We start from the raw sequence: 23,777 nt of genomic DNA, 5'->3' as shown, positions 1-23,777 counted from the left end.
GGAAGAGGGTCCAATCCGAATGGGATTTTTTGGTTGCGTTCTGGTCACCCATCCATTTGCATTTGGATGCAGCTTGCTGGCTGGAACATCAGGATCATTGCACGATTACTTCATGTCATACAAGAATGATGGAAAGGACTATCAGGAATGTTTAAAGGCCTTAGTGGGCACACAATAATTTTATAGAATAGCTAAAAAATAAATATTCCTTACATATAAAAACTCATCAAGATGAGCAGAGATGGAAGGCATTTGAGAATCTCCTAATTTTTTTTTTTTTTAAACAAAGGCGACCAACAGAAACTCAAAAAGTATTTGCTAAGAGCATGGTCCTCTTATGAATCCACAAATAAGAATTTAACCATCCACAAAAATCCAGTGAGTTACAAAGATTTCACAGATCTCTAACATGACATAAAAATACAACCACATATCTGCTACCTACCACACACCTCATTTTCTTGATTAAAGCCTTTTTCTAAAAAAAAAAAAAATTCAACTTGATGTATTTCATAAAACAGATGACTATCTTAACATGTGACTGTATTTTACATTCACTCTGTGAAACAAAAAAACCTGGGACGAAACAGGCACCAAACACTGGACAATATATTTCCTCATAAAACAAATCTGCTTAACTAACAATAACATTGAAATAAAATGGTTTCAGTTTTGCATTGAACTATGTACCATGAACTTTCTCAACATAAAAGGATTGAAAGTATTAGAAAATATTTACAAACTCTCTTTCAACTCCGGCAGGTCTCTCTCTCCTTGTCCGGGACGTGTGTGGTCCAAGTTCACTGCCAAATGCACAGTACTGTAGGAACAGCCCTGTTCAAAAAACACCACCTTTCCAACACCCCTGATGGGGTGTTTTGCATAATGCACAGTAAGGCAAACTAGAGGCTTGGCTTTCTGCTGACAAGTCTTTAGGGTCTTGTCTAGAACCACATACATTCTTCATCTCTAAAAACTCATACTTCAACAAAAATAGTAATAAAATAAAAGCAGTAGAAAGAGACTTAAAAGTTGTATACTGGACAATTAAATAGCTATGCAAAGATGTCTTAGGCAAACATATGAAAACCTGTGCTTACACGTAGTCTGCTATTGAAAATAGCACAGATAGCTAGAAGATAAAACCTCCCAAATCCCCCCTCAAAAATATTTATCACAAAACAAAAAGGCCCAATATAAACCCAGGAAGAAGTATAAAAGACACAGTTTTTTTTCTTTCTTTTCTATTGGAGTTTAGCCATTGATCCTAAACTTGCCAAACTTCAGAGATGGTTTAGGGGGCTGGTGGCTGGGGGCAAGGGAGTAGTGGGTTTAATAATAAAGGCACCTGGAGAACGAGCCCAAGGGAAGGATGGCAGGTGAGGGCTTTCCAGTGTTAGACTCAGAGCACAGATGAGTCTTTTCCATGTTGGCTTAAGGAGAGGCTGAGTGTTTCATTTCTATAAAAAATAGAAGCACTGTCACATCATCAGCCCTCGACACCAGTGGGAAAAATACAGCAGAGGTTTTTACTTATTTAAAAATTGCACATTCCAGTACCACTTTAAAAAAATGTCTTATGTAGTATTTTAAAGCACTAGCATTTGTATCTTTAAATATTGAATATATATATATATATTTCAAAATAGTTCCCTAGCTGCTCAAGTGTGCTTTTTAAAAAACATTTTCAATAGATAGCTGATAATATTATTATTGAAAGTACTACAAAATAGAACTCTCTGGAGTGCAACAGTTTAAGAAAATAACCTTCATACGGAAAATATATCCTTAGAAAACAAAACAAAAACCCCCAAACCTCTGTACAAGTGTCGTACAAATTTGGAAAAAAAAGATGGAATTAAGGCACGAACCTTTTTGCAAGTCTCTTAGAAATGTATGAACAAAGGCCTAAGTTGAAAACAGTCTTTTAAAACAACACGAAAGGAAACCCTAGTGAACACTTCATCTCTCTCTGTATAACATCTCCGGTGTGATATCTGACATTCTTCACTCAGGATCCACGTGGGGACAAAGGGAACACATTCTGTCTTCATAAATAGTAAAGTGTTCGTTCCTTCAGCGGTGGCTGGGTGGCTGGTCTCTGTGGGCCGGGGCTCAGTAGGTGGGGTAGACGTCATGGATGGGGACGGGGATAGCAGCAGCGGGGAAGGCCTGAGGTATGTAGCCAGCGTAGCCTCCATACACAGCGGCCGCGGCCGCCGCGTTCTTCTGTAGTGTGGCGATGGTGGCGGTGGCCGGGGCTGCGAATGGCACATAGCCGGCCCCATAGATGCCAGCAGCGGGGATTCTCTGCACATTGGGAGCCACTGTGTACACGGGTGTGATGGGGCGGCCCTGGAGAGGCGAGGCAAACAAGAATCCTTGTTTCCACTGTGTGTGAGCACCATCCTCCATTCATTCCACAAGCACTTTCTCCAAGGGGCCGGGCGCATGAAAGGGCCGGGCACACAGAGGGGACAGGCAACAGAGGGGACGGGCACACAGAGGGGACAGGCACAACGATTTTATTTATTCAGGCCCTTCAGTCACTCACATTCAAGGATGGGACCCTTGGAGAAAGTGGAGATGAGGACAAGGAAGGCTGAAGGGAACAGTTGGATTACTCTAGGATCTTCTGTCCATCATTCCACTCAATCAGTTGATGAGAAGGGACTTCAGAATCTATCATCTACACAGTAATTAAACGTAAGTGTTTTGGGTGGTGGTTTTGGTTTGTGGGCACCAGTGGCTCACACTTGTAATCCTAGCTACTCAAGAGGCTGAGATCTGAGGATCACAATTAGTAGCCCAAGAAATAAGGAGGCGCTTATCTCCAGTTAACTGCAAAAAGCCAGAGGTGGAGGTAAAAGCTAAGGGAAAAGCGGAGGGACAGTACCCAGGCCCTGAATTCCAGCCTCAGTACCAGCACCAAAAAACAAAACAAAACAAAATGTAAGAAGTTGATGCACAGGATGATGAGCTGAATGAGATTCTGTCTCAAAAAATAAATTTATTTTATTTATTTATTTTTTTGGGTCAGTCCTGGGCCTTGGACTCAGGGCCTGAGCACTGTCCCTGGCTTCTTTTTGCTCAAGGCTAGCACTCTGCCACTTGAGCCACAGCGCCACTTCTGGCTGTTTTCTATAGATATGGTGCTGGGGAATCAAACCCAGGGCTTCATGTGTACGAGGCAAGCACTGTTGCCACTAGGCCATATTCCCAGCCTCCCCTCCCCCCCAAAAAAAATCTATGCAAAATTTGTAGATTTGTAGGAGTCAATGAATTTGGAGCATTAGAGAAAGCATCTAGAAGTGGGGACATTTGTGCAGGGTTTTGAAGAATAAGGAGGAGTTTCTACATGAGGAAAGTCGAAGTAAATATGGCTGCCTCTGCACTCTATACTTGTCCCCAACATGTCCACTTGAAGTACAATATAAAATATTTTCAGAGAGACAGGAGTCAGAGGGCAAGACTTTGAGGCTCAATAATTCTCAAAGGGTTTGCCATGGAGTAGTTCAGGGGTCTGTTTAATGGAAAAATGGGTATTTTGGCATTAAAATAAAACTTAACAAAATACTTGATGTGCCTTATGTTCCACAGAACACCCCCAACGAAATGCTGGCATTTCGTCTGTGTTCCTTGCTCCATCTCAGGATGCATGATTTAGAATATATGAAGTAGAAGCTGGGCGCTGGTGGCTTATGCCTGTAATCCTAGCTACACAGGAGGCTGAGATATGAGGATCATGGTTCAAAGCCAGCCTGGGCAGGAAAGGCCATGAGACTCATCTCCAATTAACCACCAGAAAACTGGAAGTGGCGCTATAGGTCATGTGGTAGAGTGCTTGCCTTGAGCTTAAGAGCTCAGGGACAGTGCCTAGATCAAGCCCCATGACCAACCAAATGCGGGGGGGGGGGGAGGGGTTAAAAGACTATATGAAGTAGAAAAGTATATTTAACTTATTGGGCTGAAGGCGTAGCTCCAGTGGTAAGAAGTCTGCCTAACAAGTGTGAAGCCCTGGGTTCAAACACACACACAAAAAAGAGGGAGGGGGGGAGCTAATTCTTCCTGGATTCTAATGTCTCTAACTAAATCTTCAAACAAGACTTACGTTATTTGTATCCTTGACTCAATGTAACTCAAAGTGAAGTTGGAGACTTAAGTTTGTGGAGAGATACAGATGTGTTCAGTGATGTGAGCATGTGCAGAAGAGCAACAGGGCTTTTAAGCCTTGACCTACTATGACCTTGCCTCCTACAGCGCATTAGATAATAAATGCCTCAGACTAGGGAGAGGATGGTGTCCCAGCCCGACACAAGGACCCTTTCCCAACACGAGTACACATGGGTGCCTCGGGGAGATGACATCTCTTAGATGACCATGTTCCTGTCTGGCTCAACCCCTGAATAGAGACTATTCCCCCAATAGCAGGCTGAGTACACCAATGTGTCCTGGCTCATAGCTCAGGGCTGGTAAGGGACAGAATTGAGTCAGAAGAGTCAAGACTTTGACATGTCCCCAAAGGGGTAGCTTAACCTGAACACACACGATGTTGGTAGTCACAAGCACTAAACAAGGGCTATGTGTACCACTGTGTACATGCCTGCCAGGGACCAGTGCATACTGCGACTAACAGATGAGGAGAGAGTCAGTCCTGAGCCATGTACTGGCAATATATATCATTTATAGGAAAATACCTGGGCAAATCAAGTGTGTGTGTGTGTGTGTGTGTGTGTGTGTGTGTGTGTGTGTGTGTGAGAGAGAGAGAGAGAGAGAGAGAGAGATTGTGCTGTGTAGTAAACATCAGGCCTTTGTGCATGCTAAGCAAGCATTCTACCACTTTGAGATCTGCTAATCAAGTACTTTAGTACCTTGAAGAAATTTACAAAAATGAGAGCAGCTCATGGCTCAGCCATGTGGCAATGCCCACTGGCCAGCCCGGCTCACTGAACTCCAATCTGCCAGTAAATGGGATCAATGTGTGTTTGCCAGGGGTCAGGGCATTACAAGGAAAGACTGCACTGAAGCTTGCTGGGTGACAATGTGTGATGTGCCGACGTTGAATCTCCAAGCACACTCATTCTCCAGACCCTTCACAGAACACATGTGCAGGGCCAGGGTCCCAGTGAGGAAATGTGACTTAAGGCACACAACACTCATGGGGTGTGATACGAGTGGGGCCTGGGGTAGGGAAGGGCTGCAGTTTCATCATTGTGTATCTTGTATTGCAGACTGTTGTTAGGATTAAGAGCACACAGAAACAGCATTTTGAAAAGGTGTTAAGTTCACATTGGCAAATATTTCCTCCCTGCTTGCAAAGGCTATGTGAAATTCTGGATATGAAGTGGTTAAACAGGATTCCTGAGCACCTGTATGTAAGGCAGAGGAGGGGGCAGGCAAGGTGTGTCAGCGGGAGGGAGGTGCTTCAGATCCCACGGGAAGACCAGTGACCAGTGAAGTATACAAAGGTGTACTTTTTAGGCTAGACATGGTGACATAGGCCTATAATCCTAGGTACTTAAGAGGAGAGGGTAGGAGGACTGAGGTCTGAGGCCAGTTTGGGCAAAAGCTTCAGCCTCTATCTGAAAAACGAAGTGAGAAAGGGCTAGTGGCATGACTCAAGTAGTAGAACCACGCCTATCAACTTCAAGGCCTTGAGTTTAATCTCCAGTACTGCCAAAGGAAATAGAAATACCAATATAATAAAAGAAGAAAGAAAAGTGCCTTCCTTCCTTCTCCTCTTCCTTCCTTCCAGTTATCCCTTCCTCCTTTTCTTTCTCTCTTTTTCTCTTTTCAATCAATGATATTTGGAATAGTCCTTTCTTTGCTGTAATTTGGCAGAGAATTCACAAGTGGCTGAAGGCTGACAGGCCAGGGAAATCAAGTTCAAGCACTCTGATAAGTTGAGGGTACTTATGAATTTAGAGATTATCAAGACCCCACCTGTTACAAAGTCAGATGCTCCAGACATTGTATAGAAAGCACCAGAAGAGGTACACATTTGCTCATGATCAACTGATCATGACTGTACTTTGATAAAATTCACCAGAGGAGACTATACATGATGGTTTCCATGATGCCATCTATAGGAGGCAGCCAGGAGCCAGGTGCAGTCTGGAAGCAGAGTGTGATTAATGGGTCTGGGATTTGGACCTGACTGGAACTGGGACAATACACTCAAGACAAATACCATGAGTTTGTGAAGAGAAGAATTAGAAGTTACTAGCTGATGCAGTCAGCTAACAGGAGTAACTTCTAAGCTGCTATCCACAGTAGAGTAACAATGGTTGTCAATGTTCCATGTGTAGTTCAAACCAGTACATATGATCTTTTAAGATCTATTACGCAGGGGCTGGGAATGTGGCCTCATGGTAGAGTGCTTGCCTAGCATGCATGAAGCCCTGGGTTTGAGTCCTCAGCACCACATAAACAGAAAAGTGACACTATGGCTTAAGTGGGAGAGTGCTAGCTTTGAGCAAAAGAAGCTCAGAGACAGTGCCCAGGGCTCAGTTAAGCCCTAAGACTGGCAAAAAGCAAGCAAACAAACAAACAAAAAACTCATTATGCCTATGTATCAAAATATCAAAGATAGCCTATACAATGTACAATTAAGTATCAATCACAAATACACAGGAAATTAGTTAAATTGCATTAAGTATGTCCAAAAGTATGGATATATACAGTCTCCAAGTAGTAACTCAACTCAGTTGTCATCATACAGTATGATTTATTTCTTTTGTGTGCTTTAAGAGTTTCTGAGTAATAGAATACTGAAGAAAAAAAAAAGCTGGAAATGGAGCTATGGCTCAAGGGGTACAGCCCTTTGCCTTGAGCAAAAAGCAGCTCAAGGACAGTACCCAGGCTGAGTTCAAGCCCCAGGACTGGCATAAAAATTAAGTAAAAGTACTTAATGACTTAATGACATAGATAGATGGCTAAGCTCTTTGTAAAGAATAAAGTGGAGACTGGGTTCCCAGGAAGCATGATGAAGAAGCAGCGTTTTCTTGTAGTGACACAGCCTGGCTCTGACTCAGAATCACTGAGGCCCTTAGACAAAGTACTAATTCTAGAACCCCAGCACAGTTCCTGAATGGCTTGGAGTCAGGGCTTGGAGCCTAGAATTTCTAGATGAGAGACCTTGGGTGTGAGTATTTACTTGTGACAGACTTCAACCGATGTAACACTCCCTGTGTGATAAACACTGAAGACACAATGATGACCAAGATGCAGCCTTCGTGCTGGCAGAGCTTCCTTCTGCGACATAGCATCTTGGCAGCCACCGGCCACAGAAGAATGGCGCTAAGGGGAAGTACTGGAGGGAGGGTTTCCCTAGGACAGTGGAAGGGGAGACTCTACGGGAGAGAGGATGTAAGGAACACTTACACTTGGTTTAGGAAGAGTCTGGAATAATGGGAGATATGGCTGGTGGAAAGCAGGGCAGATTTTGTAAACTTGCATGGACATGTATCTATGCAAGTTCTTTTCTTTACACACACATACACTATATTACACACATATATACATGTATATATACTTTTTAAAATATAAATATTTTTGAAGAACTACATTGAGCCTACAATCCTAGCTACTCAGGAGGCTGAGATCTGAGAATTGCTGTACAAACCCAACCAAAGCAGCAAAATCCATAACACTCTTATTAGCCACTTATCTCCAAATTAGCCACTCATCTCCAAAAAGCCCTAAGTGGAAGTATGCTTATTACGCCCGTGCGTGCGCGCGCACACACACACACAAAACTACCCAATCTCATAATGTCGACAGCTAGGCACAGGATGCATCTGCAATAAAGGGCGGCTCCACTGTACCTGGAAGGGCGGTGGGGTGGAAACAGCAGGAATGACGGCAGCGGCTGCAGCGGCAGCGGCAGCGGCAGCACTAGCTGGGTCTGGTTGCACAGCAATGGGGCTGATCATATGCTCCATGGTATGGATTTTGCCATCTTCTATCATTTTGGGGGTGGAGGCTGCCTGAAACATGGAATACTGGGCTCCGATGGCAGGGATAGCCACTGCAAGAGAAGTAATAGAGAAAATAAGTGTCACTTCAGATCCTCGGGGAGGGTCCATCGCTTGCTCCACAGTATTTTTAGATCCAAGATTTATAGTCAGGGCCTCTCCATGCTAACTAAGGCTCTACCAGTGCAAGCCCATCCTGCACCTGGGCATGGAGTTTCCCCATAGGTCAGCTAGCTTTCGGCACCAATGTCTTCTGTTACTTCTTCAGAAACATCTCTTTGAATCTCATTATATATATAATCTTTAGTTGTACAAGGGAGATTTAGCAAAGCAAATACAACGCATCTTGTTCTGTGTCACCCCCTTCAACAATTGTATTCTTGAACCAAGGGCCTCTAACTATGAGGAAGTGGGCTCAGACCTGTGACCAGTGAGCCGGCCTGACATGGGGGAATGGGAGTCTGTCCACTCTTTATGTCTCACCTTGCCCACTGAAGTCCAATGTATTTCACAATTCAATTTACTGAATAAATGGCAGAAAAAGAAACTAGTGAAAAGATGGAAAATTCTGTAATGTTCTACTATCCACTCAGCGGTGAAACAGGAGGGACTGGTGTTTTAGCAAGACCTGCTGATCAAATAATTCCTATGAGTAAAGTCCAAAGGAATGATTTCCTGCAGAGATTTGAACATATACAGTTATTAAATGTCAATATACAATAATGGGAGGTGAAAAGACCCTAGCCCCAATGGTGGCTCACATATATAATCTTATCTACTCAAGAGGCTGAAATCTGAGTATCCAAGTGAGACCAGGCAGGAAAGATGAACCACAAAACCAAAACATTAAAAAGCTGGAAATGGAGCTGTGGCTCAAGAGGTATAGTGCCAGCCTAGAACATGAAAGCTAAGGGAGAACTCTGAGGTCCTGAGTTCAAGCCCCTAAGTACTAACAAAAAGAAAATACACTAAGGTACTACTACCAATGACAAAAAGCATATGAAATGTATGCACAAAGAATTCTTTCATTTATATTTTTCTACACCTGCACTCATTCTATTACAGATTGACTTGAGTAGAGGCAAAAAGAAGAATGAACATAAGCTCAACTGTAGTGTGATAATTCGATAAAAAATATTAACCTGGGCCTGGTGCTGGGGCTCACATCTACAATCCTAACTACTCAGAAGGCTAAGATCTTGAGGATCATGGTTTAAAGCCAGCCTGGGCAGGAAATTCCATGAGACTCTTATCTCCAATTAACCACCAGAAAACCAGAAGTGGTACTGTGGCTCAAAGTAGTAGAGCACTAACTAGCCTTGAGCAGAAGAGCTCAGGGAAAGTGTCCAGGCCCCAAGTTCAAGCCTCATGACTGACAAAAAAAAATTAACCTGGAATTGAAGATATGACTCAAGTGGTAGAGCACCAGCCTTGAGTGAAAGTGCCAAGTGAGAGTGCATGGTCTGAGTTCAAGTCCCAGTATTGGCACACACATGCATGCATACATGCACACACACACATACAAATATTAAGCAATATTTCACATGTCTTTCCTACCAAATTTTCCATTGGTCTTGTGCTTGCATACTGTACCACTGTCCTAGTGCCTCTCTTAAAATACAAAGCTCTAATTTTCAGGATGATCAGAAATAGAAGCCACGGTACTGGGGTCCAGAGAAAGTTCTGAGCTTGAGCCACAGGAGGCTGCACGGAGTAACTGTGCTGTTCTAGCTGTCAGCCCATAGGAATCTCTACCAGGACGACAAAACTCCACACAGCTAAAGACTGCTTGGAAGCTTTTGTCCCTAGATAAGCCTATTGTAACTTGTCTAATCTAAAGCGAGTCCCATTCAATCTCAGGGAGGGAGGGCTAAGTTTTACATGGCTCATATTGCCAATGGCATTTACAAGAAAATCTAGTGCAAGGAGTCACTTAACTGCAGAGATGGTAGGATTAAAAAAAAAATCAATTATCAGTGGGGCCCTTCAAATGGCTATATTTTGAGCTCTGCAAGGTCAAAGTAAACTTATGCCCCCCCCCACACACACACATTGATCTAGGGGAAGCAGTGTGTAGTCCTCAATAGAAACAAATCAGAGTGAGTTTCAAACATGTTTTAACGTATACTCTGTGAGGCCAGGAAGAGAATCATTCCAGTTACCAACATAGAGACTGAATTTTCCGTGTGTTCAGGAGTTTGCCTGCTCTGATAGCAAGTGAGTGCTCAACTCACAAGATGGAGTTAAGAAAGAGTTTCTTGCAGGTTAAGATCAGAATGCCTGCGTCATGTTAAAGGGTGCCAACTGACAAACAGGGATTTTGCAACCTAGAAGTAAAAGCCACATTCAAGGTCTGATCTGAGATGTAGAGGAATGACTCAAAATCTACTGTTCTAGTAAAAGAGGAAGTGAGCGCCAGGAATTAGAATCCAGGAATCTTGCAATTACAAAAAGTTGCTGCCTTGTCCCCAAGTGTTCTTGTTTGGAGATGGTAACAGAGGACAAATGGTGCTGTTTGCTCTTTAGGGGGAATTTCTGCTGCTCAACAATTCTGCCAACTGGTAATAAGTCCTGCCCCTGCTTCTAATGGATGGAGCAAGGCTGGGGCTACAGCTCAGTGGCAGGGCACTTCATCAGCATGCCCAAAGCCCTGGTTCAATCCCCATCACTGGCCAAGGAAAAACAAAAAAAGAAAGATGGTTAAGAACAAGCCTGGGTCACAAAAGACTGGTTTTAGCTGAGAGAAGATCAAGAGTCTTCCAGTTTGATTTGAACATGGTCAGACCTAGACTATCCCCCCAATTCCAGAAAAGTAAGGCCAAGGGGCCACTTTTTTGCCTGTCTGGCTGCCAATGAATCAAGGGACTCAAATGCATGTAGATAGAAAAGATAAGGGGTGTGTGTGTGAGGGAAAGGTGGGAAGGCTTCATTGAAGTTGATGACCGGATCAAATGACTCATTCTTGCTCTGGTTCATACTGACCTGCACCAGGCTTAATGGCAACTGGATTGACGGCAGAGATTTCCAGATTCGGCACAAGTTCATATCCTTTTTCTTGCTGCTTTCCTTTCCCTTCGTGATATCGGCTATAAATGCCACGGCCAGCAGAATATCCCCCGAGGTAGGAGCCCCTGGGCCCTGGGGCTCTGTTGCCAGCTGCACCTCGCCCTCGGCCTCTTATGCTGCCTGCTTATAGTAACAACACAAAGAAAATGATGAGCAAGAGACCTGCGGGAAAGGGCCGGGGGAAGGTGGGGAGGGGGGCTCAGTTCCTCTGCTGTGTACTGTGTCCGAGTGGCAGGTAGCTCTACCTTAGATCTTTAATGATTGTTGAAGATGCTTCCAACACTATTTCAGCCTACATTATTAGCACTCTGTCTACTTAGAATAAGACACTAACTCATGTGAGTTCCTGGAATTCAGAATGTAAAAGTTAGATCTGAAAAGGACCTCCTAGTCTACCTTCCTCATTTTATGCTTGAGAAAATAGGCCTAGGGACACGAAAGTCATTCACTGAAGTCACAGAGGCAGTTAATGGGAGAGCAGGCTCTAGATAACCCCTAGGTTATCTGTTTCCACCCCCACCGCTTTTCATTATATCCTCACCAGTCACTGCATCTTAAAGAGTTAATTTCAGAAGGAAGCTCCAGGAGCTGGGTGTCTGTTCCAGATGAGGTAGGCCTAGCCAAGATAGAATGCAGCCCCTTGACTCTGAGGCTCACTCCAGAAAAATCTGCATTTTAGCCAGGTGCTGGTGGCTCATGCGTGTAATGCTAGCTACTCAGGAGGCTGAGATCTGAGGATCATGGTTCGAAGTCAGCACAGGCAGGAAAGTTTGAGAGACTCTTTATCTCCAATTAACCACCAGAAAACAAAAACAAAAACAAAAACAACCCCCCCCCCCCCCCCGAAGTAGAGTTGTGGCTCAAATGGTGGAGAGCTAGCCTTGAGCACAAAAGCTCTGAGACAAAGCCCAGGCGCTAAGTTCAAGCCCCAACACACACACACACACACACACACACACACACACACACAGTCACACACACACTCACAAAATGATTTTTTTAAAAAAAATCTTCATTTCCTTCCATGCTACAAAAGTGACTAACCTGAGGCAGCAAGCAGAGCCCAGAACCCAAGCAAGCCCACCTGAGTTGGAGTGGGGGACTCAGTAACGCACAGCCAGGCTCCCCGCTGCCCTCCAACCCCCCCCCCCCCAAGGAGGCCCACCCAGACGAGTCCCCACTAACCTTTCACGAAGTAGTCCCTGTTGGGCCCAATGAGAGCGTTGTAGGGGTACCCGTAGTAGGCCAGCGCGTAGGGGTCGCAGGAGTACACGTAGCCGGGGGGCTGCTGCGCCGCGGCCGCCGCCTCCACCGCGCCGCCGCCCTTGGCTGCCTTCTGGTAGCGGGAGTACTGCTCCTTGTCCACGGGCTTGGCCAGCGTGACCTCGAGGCACGAGCCCTCCAGCTCGGTGCCATTGAGGCTGTTCATGGCGTGCACGGCGTCCTCGCGGCTGGCGAAGTGCACGAAGGCGTAGTCGCGGATCTTCTTGACGCGTTCCACGCAGCCCGGGTTGAACTGGCCGAAGCTCTTCTTGATGGTGTCCTCGGTGGTCTCGATCATGAGGTTGCGCACGTAGAGGATCTTCACGGTCTCCATCACGTCCTCGTCCACGTCGATCTCGGGCTCGGCCCAGTCCACGGCGATCTGATGCCCCCACAGCTGGATGCGGCCGGGCATGAGCTTGCGGCGCGCCATGGCAGCGGCGCGGTGGCTCTCGTACTCCACGAAGGCAAAGCCGCGGTTCTTCATCTTGTCGGCGGCGCTGGCGTAGACGATCACGTCCAGCACGCCCTCGGTGACCTTGGCGATCTCCTCCAGGATCTCCTCGCGCTTCTTGGTCTTGGGGATGCCCCCGATGAAGAGGCGGCAGTTGTCCACGCTGCAGCACACGCCCAGCAGGCGGCCCGGCCGGATCTCGTAGTTGTTGAGCTCGCGCACGGCGCGCTTGGCCTCGTGCTTGTGGCAGTACATGACGAAGGCGTAGCCGCGGTTCTTGCCGTCAAAGTCCATCATCAGGCGCAGCTCGTAGATGCGGCCCACCGACTCGAACACCGGCACCAGCTCGTCCTCGTACACGTCGCGGGGGATCTTGCCCACGAAGACCTCGCAGCCTCGCTGCGGGTGCGCCCCCTCCCAGCCCGGCGGGGGACCCCCGTACTTGCGCTGCCCGTTCTCCTGCACCAGGCTGTAGCCCGTGCGCTCCATCAGCGCCAGCAGCGCCGCTTCGTTGGGCGCGCCCGCCACGCCCTCGGGCACCTTGGTGGAGCTGGCGGCTGCCGGGGCCGTGCCAGGGTCGCTGCTCATGGCTGCGGTGGAATCTTCTGCGGTCATGGTGCCAGAGGCATCCACAGCCGGCGCGCAGCTGGCGGAGAGAAGGAGGGGGGGGGGGGGCGTGTGAGCATGGATTTCGCTCTGAATCTGAGTCCCAGTCACTCATCCTCAGGAAGGGCACCCTGGGGTAAGGGGTGGGTAGCGGGGGAGAAGGAAGATCCAAGGCCCTTCTGCCAATGCGCCAGGCCCTAGGTGGCCTTGCGTTGTGTAGGGAAAACCAGAAGAGAGTGGGGTGCTGGTGGCTCACGCCCGTCATCCCACCCAGGAGGCTGAGATCCGAGGATCACCCTCAGAAGCCAGCCCGGGCAGGAAATTCCATGAGACTTAGCTGCAATGAACTGCCTTCCCCAAAGCCAGAAGTAGAACTATGGCTCCCGTGGTAGAGTGCTAGCCTTGAGCAAAGGAAGCTCAGAGACAGGGCCCAGGCTCTGAGTTTAAGCCTTCGGACCAGCAAAATAAAACACATAAGTGACTTGGGAGAAAAAAAATACATGTACGCATGCCAGAGTCAGAGTACTTGTTTAGTTCATTCCCCAACAACTTTTTGTAAGTTGTTATTGTTCAGGAAAAAAATCTTCCATTCTTGCAACAAATTGCTCTCAAGTCACACCTCCACTGACCTTATTGCTGGTTAAATGGAGATAACAGTCTCAGATTTATCTGCCCTAGCTGGCTTTGAACTGAGGTTCTTAGATATTAGCCTTCTGAGTAGCTAGCATTACAGATCTGAGCCACTGGCATCTGGCTGTAATAACATTTTAAGGCAAAAAAAATCCATTGATGGATTTACAATCAATCCACAATGAGCAGGTGAGACACACCATTGACCCAGAGGACTGTGACCTGCATATTCTCATTTCTTCTTCATCTTGACCATGGTAAATAGCACCAATCTCCCTTTGTCCATGAGCAACAGTCTCACAGACCTTGAATCGGTTATTCTGTTTCACACAGCAAGTTTCAGCTTGTAGGAGGGCTTGATTCAAAATGTCCCCGCACCAGACTCCATGTCCTTCAGCCCTGTGCCATGCCGTACGAGCCCCTGTGGTTGGGGCCTGAGAAGCTGTCACTTCTCCTGTGACGACTGAGCACTTGAAATGGAGCCAGTTACTAAGAAACTGAATGTAAGGCTTTCTTATGTTTTATTTTATGGACAATCAAATTTTATTAAAATAATGAAGAAACAACAAAAATTGCTAATTGTGTCTTGCCTCTAGTTAGTGAAGTGGGGTATAGTACAGAATTTGGCTTCTTACTTCCTGGTTGGGGCAGATGAGACACTGACCAACATATAGCATTCTCATAAACTGAGATGTTGAACCGACACCACTTGGTACAATTACTTCAGGATAATGGTAGTGAAATTACTTCCTGTTACTTCCTGCTGCTTTCTACTTTTAGTATTCATTAATGAAAGGAGAACGTGTCATTTAATGAGATCCTGGAGCATCATTGTGTGTGTGTGTGTGTGTGTGTGTGTGTTTGCACGCATGACAGTACCAGGGTTTGAAGTTAAGGCCTTGGATTTTTCACTCAAGAATAGGCTCTACCACTTTAGCCACAGTCTACTTCTGGCTTTTTGCTGGTTAACAGAAGATAAGAGTCTCATGGACTTTCTATTCCCAGGATGGCTTCCAACCTTGACTCTCATATCTCACCCTCCTGAGTAGCTAGTACTACAGTACAAGCTAGCCAGAAATGGTTTTATAATGGTCATTTTCCAATTCCAACCTCAAAAAATTCAAATGAAATTTTGTTTGCATTTAGTCTGAAATCTGTTGGTGCCAATAACATAATTATCTCTAAAAGTTTCAAAACAACTATGGTTTAGTTATTACATCTAAGAGCCAAGAAAAGCCTTCTGTCCCTGTGTTTTCATTATTTGGTATAAACAAACCATGTTTCTGATTCCACATTACCTTCTTCGTTTGGCAACTAGGAAGTTCAGGATTGAATTTTTTATACCAAACTTCAGTGGTGGTATGAAACATTACAACACACCTTCATCTGCTTTAGGCTACAGGAGTTTTGTTTGTGTTTAGTTATCTTTTATATTCCCTGGGCCATGAATTGAGTGATTTATATTAGTAACCTCATGGTTCACATGTTTTTAAAAGCCATGTCACAAATTTTGGAGCTAGAAGAGGAATGTTCGTGCTTTCTTGATAAGCACACTAGCACCTGAGCCATGCTCCCAGCCCCCAAGATTTGTGGGACTTGGAAGTCCCCGAGACGTATCTCCAATAACCAGCAAAAAGCCAGAGATGGAGCTGTGGCTCAAGTAGTAGAGTGCCAGCCTTGAGCACAAAAGCTCAGGGACTGCATCCAGGACCTGAGTTCAAGCTGCAGGACCAGCACAAGAACAAAAACAAAGACATGAAAGTAGAAGAAAAAGGAGTACTGGGAAAAGATAAGAGATCAGTAGGAAGAGAAACAAGGGAAAGTAATAGAGATGTGTGTGAATGATCCAAATATATGAAATACAGATATAAAAAAAATGCCATGATGGGGGCTAGGGATGTGGCTTACTGGTAGAGTGGTTGCCTAGCATGCATGGAGCCCTGGGTTCAATTTCTCAGTACATCATAAACAGAAAAAGCAGGAAGTGGTGCTGTGGCTCAAGTGGTAGAGTGCTAGTCTTGAGCAAAAGCAGCTCAGGGCCAGTGCTCAGGCACTGGAGTTGAAATGACTGTAAATAAAATGAAAATATATTGATAAATAGCCCAGAATTCCCTTGTGTTATCTACTTGGCATAGGGCAACTTTTAAGTGGACTGGCTAGTCCAACTCAGGTTTCACATGATGTTGAGCAAAAAGGGACATTCTCTAGAATCAAAGAGCCCTGGGTTCAAATCTTGGATCTTCCACTCATCTAACTGTAAATGTTGAGGAAAACCACCTAATGATATTCCCATCTTTGCCATGGTGACTGCAGCTAATATTCACTGAGTGGCTCAGGCAGAGTACTATGCCATGGTGACTGCAGCTAATATTCACTGAGTGGCTTCAGGCAGAGTACTATGCCATGGTGACTGCAGCTAATATTCACTGAGTGGCTTCAGGCAGAGTACTATGCCCTCTCTGTCATGCTTCTCAGGTAGAAGTTTACAAATGATAAGCATGTGAGGCAAAGAAAGTTGAAACTTAAAAGAAGGAAACCACAAAGATAATGAGCTGGAGACAAGGATCTTGTCCCTGAGTAGGAGAGCTCTTGTGTTTACAGGGAAACAGGCAAAAGGTGACCCCAGCCAACTTCAATCCAGTCAGTGTGAGAAGTGCAGCCTGTTAGTTCTGGAAGACACAAGCCCATCTCTCTCCAGATTCCATTCTTTGTACGTAAGCTGTCTGCCCTGTCATTCTCCACTGGCCATGTGGTTCAGGGACCCAAGTGCAAGTCTGCTTAGGCCTTGGCTATGGCACTTCCAGAAGGAACCCAAAGAGACTTGCCACACTGGATGGAGAAGTTCCAATCAGCCACGTGGATGCCAAATCCGGGGGGTGGGGGAGGGGTGTTCCCTTTGCACACCTCACATGCCCTAAAACACATTCTGCTTCATAGAAGGATGATACACTAAATGCATGTGCTGAGCCAGACACATGCCTGCAATCCTAGCTACTCAGGAGGCTGAGAGCCAAGAATCCTCGTTTGGAGCCAGCCTGGGCAGAAAATTCCATGAGACTCAACTCCAATTCACTAGCAAGAAGCTGAAAGTGAGCTGTGTCTCAAAGCAAGAGCTCCAACCTGGAGCAGAAACAGCTAAGGGACAGCATGAGGCTCTGAGTTCAAGACCCCAGTACCAGCATAAGTCCCTTCCAACTCCCCCACAAGCAGCCCCTTGGTTTGGTAGAGAAAATATACTTCCAAATCAATAATTACTCTGGACTATGAACTAGAAATTCTGTTTTTGTTTTAAGTCATGTTTGCACTTGTTGGGTCAAAATAAAATTTCTTTCAAGGTTTAAGTTTAAAGAAGAAATCATTAAGGATTTCAATTAGTATGGTTCAGAGTATCTTTCACAATGCCAGGCAGTAGAAACTCAGCCTTTCTCCTAGCTACCCAGGAGGCAGAGATCTGAGGATTATAGTTCAAAGTCAACCAGGGCAGGGAAGTCCATGGAACTTTTATCTCCAATTAATCACACACACGCACGCACACACACACGCACACACACACACACACACACACACACAAAATCAGAAGTAGAGCTGTCTGAGGGACAGTGCTTGAGTTCAATACCCCACTCTTGCTCTCTGTTGAGAATTACTAGGATGACTATCTTGGAGCTATTCAATCCTCATGACTGACAAAATTCAGGAGAGAGAAAGAAAGAGAGAGAGAGAAAGAGAGAGTGAGTGAGAGAGAGAGAATAACCTTATGGTCTAGAGACACCCTTTGATGAAGGAAGATGCTGCTATAGACCAGAAGGGGAAAGAAATCAGCAAGGAGAAGACTGGCTTCTGCCTAAAGCTTCCAAAATGTGGCCTTGCCCTGCACATTTATCTTTTTGCCCAGTGCCAAGTCAATACCACCACTTGAGCAAACAGCAGTGAGCACATTGTACCAGCAGCCTCTGGCGCCAGGACACCTGCGTGAGCTCCACCTGGGAAAGTTGAACCAGAGTCCCACTCAAGATGGAAGTGGAAGATTTATCTTCGGGCCCCTAAAAGAAGCCAAAGAGCACCCCAAACTCTGTTTTTCCTCTCAATTTTAAGCTAGTTGACAGATGTTGTCCTTGGGTCACTGAGAATCCTCTCCAAGGACTTTCTTTTCTTCAGGTAAAATCCAGAGGCCATAAAGAGCAGGTGCCCTCTGCCTCTGGCCACCCCTCTGGCTGCCCCACGAGGGGAGGGTGGGTCCATTCATGCTGGGATTTAATGGTGCTGACACTTGAACTGATTTTGTTATGACAAAGTCCATCCTTCAATGAATGATTGTGTTTGATAAACAGATACAAAGCTTAGAGGCTCAATGTTCCCAGGCATTTCTATCAACGCACCCCTGAAAATGAGGTAACTCTGCTGTGGGTTCCCACAGACACTGGCTGTGTGTGACAAGAGAGATGAAGCCACCTGCCAGAAAGGGGGCCGAGCAGGACAGGGGGTGCTCTGTGGGTATGCGGCTGTACACAGAAACTTGCTACTTTGTTCCCTTTACCTAGGAATTACACACTTATGGTTTTTCTCAACAGGTGGATGGGGCAATGCTGAAGGGGAAAAAAACACCAAACACACAAGTTCTACTTTCTCTCCTTATCTTGGCTTTGTTGATCTAAGCCTCTGTGGGATGTGGCAGGGAAAAAGAAAGGCTGGTGGTGGACAGGTGCCAAAAAAGAAACCAAAGCAGCCAGCAGGAGCCGCAGCCGCAGCCGCAGCCGCAGCCATGGTTTCTACCTAGCTTGACTTGATTGTATTTTATAAAATTCTCTCACATACATTATCTAGTTTCATGGAACGTCAGAATCTGAGCTGTTAGGGGACCTGAGGTATTGTTTCACCCAGAGTTTCTGAGCCTCCTTCAGCTCCACTGATTTTTTTGGGGGGTGGGGTGATAGTTCTATGTTGGGGGGGGCTGTCTCTTGTGTATTGTTGGCTGTTTTGTCATGCATGGCAAATGTCAGGGGGGTGGGGAATGGGTGAAACTGTTCTCTGTTGAGAATGACTGGACTATTTTGGAGCTAAATTCTGAAATTATATTCAGCAGCAACACAGGCTTGGTGCCCTTCATCTAGCTCTTATTGTCAAGGCTGAAAAATGCGCAGAGCCGTCCATTCAAGGGCCCAAGAAGAGTGTCTGTGGGCCGCCCTCCTCATTTCATGTGGCTAAGACACTAATGATTCAATTTTTCAAACCAAATAACTCTCATCCTCAAGTCCCATCGGATCATTCTGTGGTCTACCCACAGCATGTCAACCCAGGCAAGCCAACAGGCCACAAGCCCCTGAGATCATCAGTTCTGACACCAGGCTGCTAAGGATCTGCCAACCGATCAACCCGTCTCCTACAGACACGTGGGAACTGCTGGCAGTCTGATTGTCAAGACTCAGGCCATTCTCAAAAGTCACTATGGATTCCTTCAGTAATGCAAGAAGACTTACTTAAGAGTCCTACTTTTTTTTTTTTTTTTTTTTTTTTGCCAGTCCTGGGGCTTGGACTCAGGGCCTGAGCACTGTCCCTGGCTTCCTTTTTTTGCTCAAGGCTAGCACTCTGCCACTTGAGCCACAGCGCCACTTCTGGCCGTTTTCTATATATGTGGTGCTGGAGAATCGAACCCAGGGCTTCATGTATACGAGGCAAGCTCTCTTGCCACTAGCCCATATTCCCAGCCCCCTACTTTTTTTTTTTAAGGCATACTTTGAATAACTGCTGCCAATGTGCTCTAGACACACAGATGATTCACTGGTACTGAAGTCAATCTCTGCCCCTAAAGCAAAAGACAAGCATCTGCTGGAACATATCAATGACACAGTGTTAGCACATGCATTCACATACACCGTGAGTACTTGCTTTGTACCAGGCTGGGCTAGGTGTTTCAGAAATTTTTTTAGAAAGTGTGGGGGATGAGAGGAAAAAAACTGGAAGAGAGCAAGGAAAGTGGTGATATTTTCCATAAGAAATGTACTCTTTAACTGATTTATATAACTGTACTCCTCTTTATATCTCCTTTATAATAATAACAATTAAAAAGATGGTGACTTGGTAAAGCATAGAAGCAACAATGGGTCCAAAATCAAGTGAAATCCAAGGGATGATCAAGTGACAACATACTAATAAGGGTCTAGAAATCTGTGAGTTTCAGGTTTAATTATTTTAAAGACAGATGGAAATTGTGCAAGAGCAAATGCTCTCCTTTTCCCCTCACACTTCGCACTCACTATGCTATTGTTTATTATATTTTTGCCAACACAGCACATTTATTTACAAGAACATTATGGAATGAATTAAAAAATCATAAAAATCAAACTCCACTTTATGAAGCATCTCTATAAAGTCTCCATTTACTTTTTTTTTTGGCCAGTCCTGGGCCTTGGACTCAGGGCCTGAGCACTGTCCCTGGCTTCTTCCCGCTCAAGGCTAGCACTCTGCCACTTGAGCCACAGTGCCACTTCTGGCCATTTTCTGTATATGTGGTGCTGGGGAATTGAACCTAGGACCTAATGTATACGAGGCGAGCACCCTTGCCACTAGGCCATATCCCCAGCCCGAAAGTCTCCACTTACTTGCTGATTACATCATATAACATAGGAGGTAATTTCAGAGGGGGATACTGCTAGACATATGTCTAGTTTTCTGAAAAAGAGGCCAGAATGCTCATATATGTGCAAAGAACAGGACAGCACTAGGAGAACAGATAGCTTAAAGGTGACCTTTCCCTAAAGAAGAGAGATGACCCAGAAATACTCTCTAGAAGTGTTTCTAGAATGTGTGCTTTGCTAGCTCTCCAATTAGTGAATGCATCCATGTCTTGAGCTCTTAGTATGGGCCTATGTTTTTAATGGTTTATGACAGTATAGGAGTAGAAGTTAAAAATGTGAGCTGTACAAGGTAACAAACAGTACAAGAAATGTATCCAATGCCTAACATATGAAACTGTAACCTCTCTGTACATCAGTTTGATAATAAAAATTTGAAAAAAAATAAAAATGTGAGCTGTGGAGAAGGGAGTCAGTAAACTATAGCCGGTGGGCTGAACTGGCCTCTTGTGCTATTTTCCACAAAGCTTTACTGAAACTGAGCTATGGCCATTTGCTCTCAGGCTATAAAGGCAGAGATGAATCATTCTAACTGAGACTTGATTACTGGAATCTACAGTCCAACTGCATAGTGCAATTCCCCATCTTTGAATTGTGTGGCTAGGTGACATTGGCAAGCTAGCTACCATCTCCATTCCCCATTAGTCTCCTCTGCAAAATGAGAAGCAAGGCTGTAACAATCACGATCCTAGAGAGAAGAAATAAGAGGCTGTAGGCTAAGTGAATGCCAGCTATTATCCCCTCTCTAAACATTGTGTGTGTGTGTGTGTGTGTGTGTGTGTGTAGAACGGAAGCATGGGTTATTTATGTTTGGTTTGTTTTTTTTTAAAAGATTAAGAGAATGGGGCTCAGACACTATGATCCTTCTGACCAAGGTAAGTATTCAGGCATAGATGGATCTGATCACAAAACCCAATCTTTAGTTGGGTGCCAGTGGTTCACGCCTGTAATTGTACCTACTCACAAGGCTGAGATCTGAGGATTGTGGCAGAAAGGACCAGAAAAGAGCAGACCATGAGCCTCTAATCTCCAACAAAGTACCAAAGAGCCAGAAGTGAACAAAGTGGAGGTATGGCTCAAATGGTACAGTGCTATCTTTAGCAAAAAAAGCTCAGGGATTGTACTCAGGCCCTGAGTTCAAACTCCAGGAAGGCACAGAATAAACCCACTCCATTCTTCCTTTGCTTCTCACACACAGGGGGTTTGGATTTATATGTAGTCAGAGTTGACAGAACGAAACCAGTATCAGTGAAAATGGACACTCACTGATGTAGTTAAAAGACCCACAGTAAATCTGCTAAGAGATTAGTCCTTTGTACCCCGGGGTCCTCACCTCTCACCTGCCCCATCCTCAAATCTCACCTCCTCACTCCACACAACCTCTGGGTCTACCTCGGTCTTCCTCACCGCCTCTCCCTCCTTCTTCTCCCCGCCCTACTTACCTTCCTCATTCTCATCCCCTTCACCCTCCCTACCCCACACCCGTCAGCTCACCTCCTCCCCTTCCTCATTCTCCCCACCCGCCCTGCCTGCCAGGAACAGGTCCTCCCTCCACTCACCCTCACCACCTCCTTCCATCCACCCTGTATAACTTCCCTCCCCTCTCCTCACTTCCTCCCCACTACTTCACACTCCCCATTCACTCACTGCTAATTCTCCTGGCTCCCCTCACCCACCTTACCCTCCTTAAAGCCCTTTAAGCGTACCCCCTAACCTTCTAGTATGGTCTGCTCCCAGTCTCCATTCCCCTACCCCACCCAATCAGCCCTGTTCTTTTCTTTTCCCTCCCAGGGTCCTACTATTTACATGGGTTGCCCTTGAACTTGAGATTTTTCTTCTGCTTCCCAAATAGCTGGGATTACAGGTGTGGACCACACCATTCAGCCTGGAATCAAATTCTTAGATGGAATCACACAGTGCAAAAATCTGAATAGACAAATGGGCCTAAGAGGAGGTGCAGGGTGGCTGCATACCCCGGGTGTGTGTGGGGGGGGGGGCAGCTGCTTGCTTCCTATCCTGGCTCTGCCCCCTGAGGGGGAAAAAATACACTCACCTAGTCACTCAATGCTCCTAGGCCTCTGTTGTAATGTCTATAAAATGGTGACCATGATATTACTAGAGTTAATGTGAATGAAGTACAGGAGCATGAGATTTTAGTACAAAACTCAAAGATAATGGTGACTTCATCATTATAATTGAATAAATTTGCCTATCAATACTCACTAGTTCAACTTCAATTTGGTAATGGAGTCATTTCGTATTTAAAGCAAAGCCACACTCAGATAATCCAAAGCTAGTGCATTCAGATCCATGTCTTTTTCACAATTCGAAATCCAATGTGTAGAGGGGAGTTTTCATTTGTCAAGTTTCTTGAATTGAGATTTAGAATGGGAACTCCCCGGATGTAAGCTCTGGCAGTCACCCTGGTGGCAGGTAGCTGTTTCCCTCCCACTCTTGAGTTATATTAACAGCTTGTCAATCATAGTTATCCAAGGACATCCTAGATCTCCTCCTGTCCTGAAATACGCAGGCTCTGAAATAGCTGGACAGCCAACCATTAGCTTCACATCTAGGTGTGACCTTTTGGTTTTATTTGGTTAGCATCAGTCATTCCAGTTACAAGATCTACCACTGGGGCATCTTGTTCAATGCCAATGACCTTGTATTTCACTGGTCAGCATCTCAAGTCACCATTATCGTCAAGTACCACTTCCTTGACCACTGAATAAGCCATGGGTACCTTCTGTAAATTGAATGTGGGATATTTCTGAAGTTAAAACTATTTTCAAATACTATAACCATTTCATGATAGAGTTGTGAGAAAAAATATTTTGTGGGAGAAAACTGGAAGACAATAGGAAAAGATGGGGTGGGAGCTGGCGTTGGGGTTACATTTCCCCCTATCTGATATGGATCTGCTTTCCCACAGGCAATGTTCCACCAGGCAGAGAGAGAGAGAGTTTATTTAATGAGAAGTAGGTCACAAGTTGATATACTAGCTATATACTGTAGCTCACAAATTTTGTGTGATTTCACATGTATCCAACATGAAATCCCAGTTTTTTTGTCCAATAGTGACAGTCATATAGATGTTTCCTCCTCATCTCTTCTCCTCATCCTCCATTCCTTGTTTTCTTGTGAATGTTTTTTTTT

At 45.4% G+C, this 23,777-nt stretch overlaps 1 protein-coding gene across 9 annotated transcripts in view; it reads right to left on the bottom strand.

The window, feature by feature from the left end:
• Positions 1-285: 285 nt before the first annotated feature.
• Rbm47 (RNA binding motif protein 47) overlaps positions 286-23,777 on the bottom strand; it is a 135,820-nt gene continuing 112,328 nt past the window's right edge. For 7 of the 9 annotated variants that reach the window (XM_048364384.1, XM_048364391.1, XM_048364389.1 and 4 more), the window contains exons 3-6: positions 12,228-13,394; positions 10,959-11,165; positions 7,827-8,029; positions 286-2,355 (exon numbers count right to left, since the gene is read on the bottom strand). In XM_048364384.1, coding sequence (XP_048220341.1) covers positions 2,116-2,355; positions 7,827-8,029; positions 10,959-11,165; positions 12,228-13,394 — 1,817 coding nt within the window. In that variant the 3' untranslated portion in view covers positions 286-2,115. Of the gene's footprint in view, positions 2,356-7,826; positions 8,030-10,958; positions 11,166-12,227; positions 13,406-23,777 lie in introns of all 9 variants that reach the window. The other 2 variants (XM_048364386.1, XM_048364392.1) reach the window with 2 other exon arrangements.

This window comes from Perognathus longimembris, chromosome 16 (assembly GCF_023159225.1).
Source record: "Perognathus longimembris pacificus isolate PPM17 chromosome 16, ASM2315922v1, whole genome shotgun sequence".
NCBI classification, from domain to species: Eukaryota; Metazoa; Chordata; class Mammalia; order Rodentia; family Heteromyidae; genus Perognathus; species Perognathus longimembris.
Note: the sequence above shows the minus strand (reverse complement) of the source record. Positions and strands in the feature narration are given on the sequence as shown.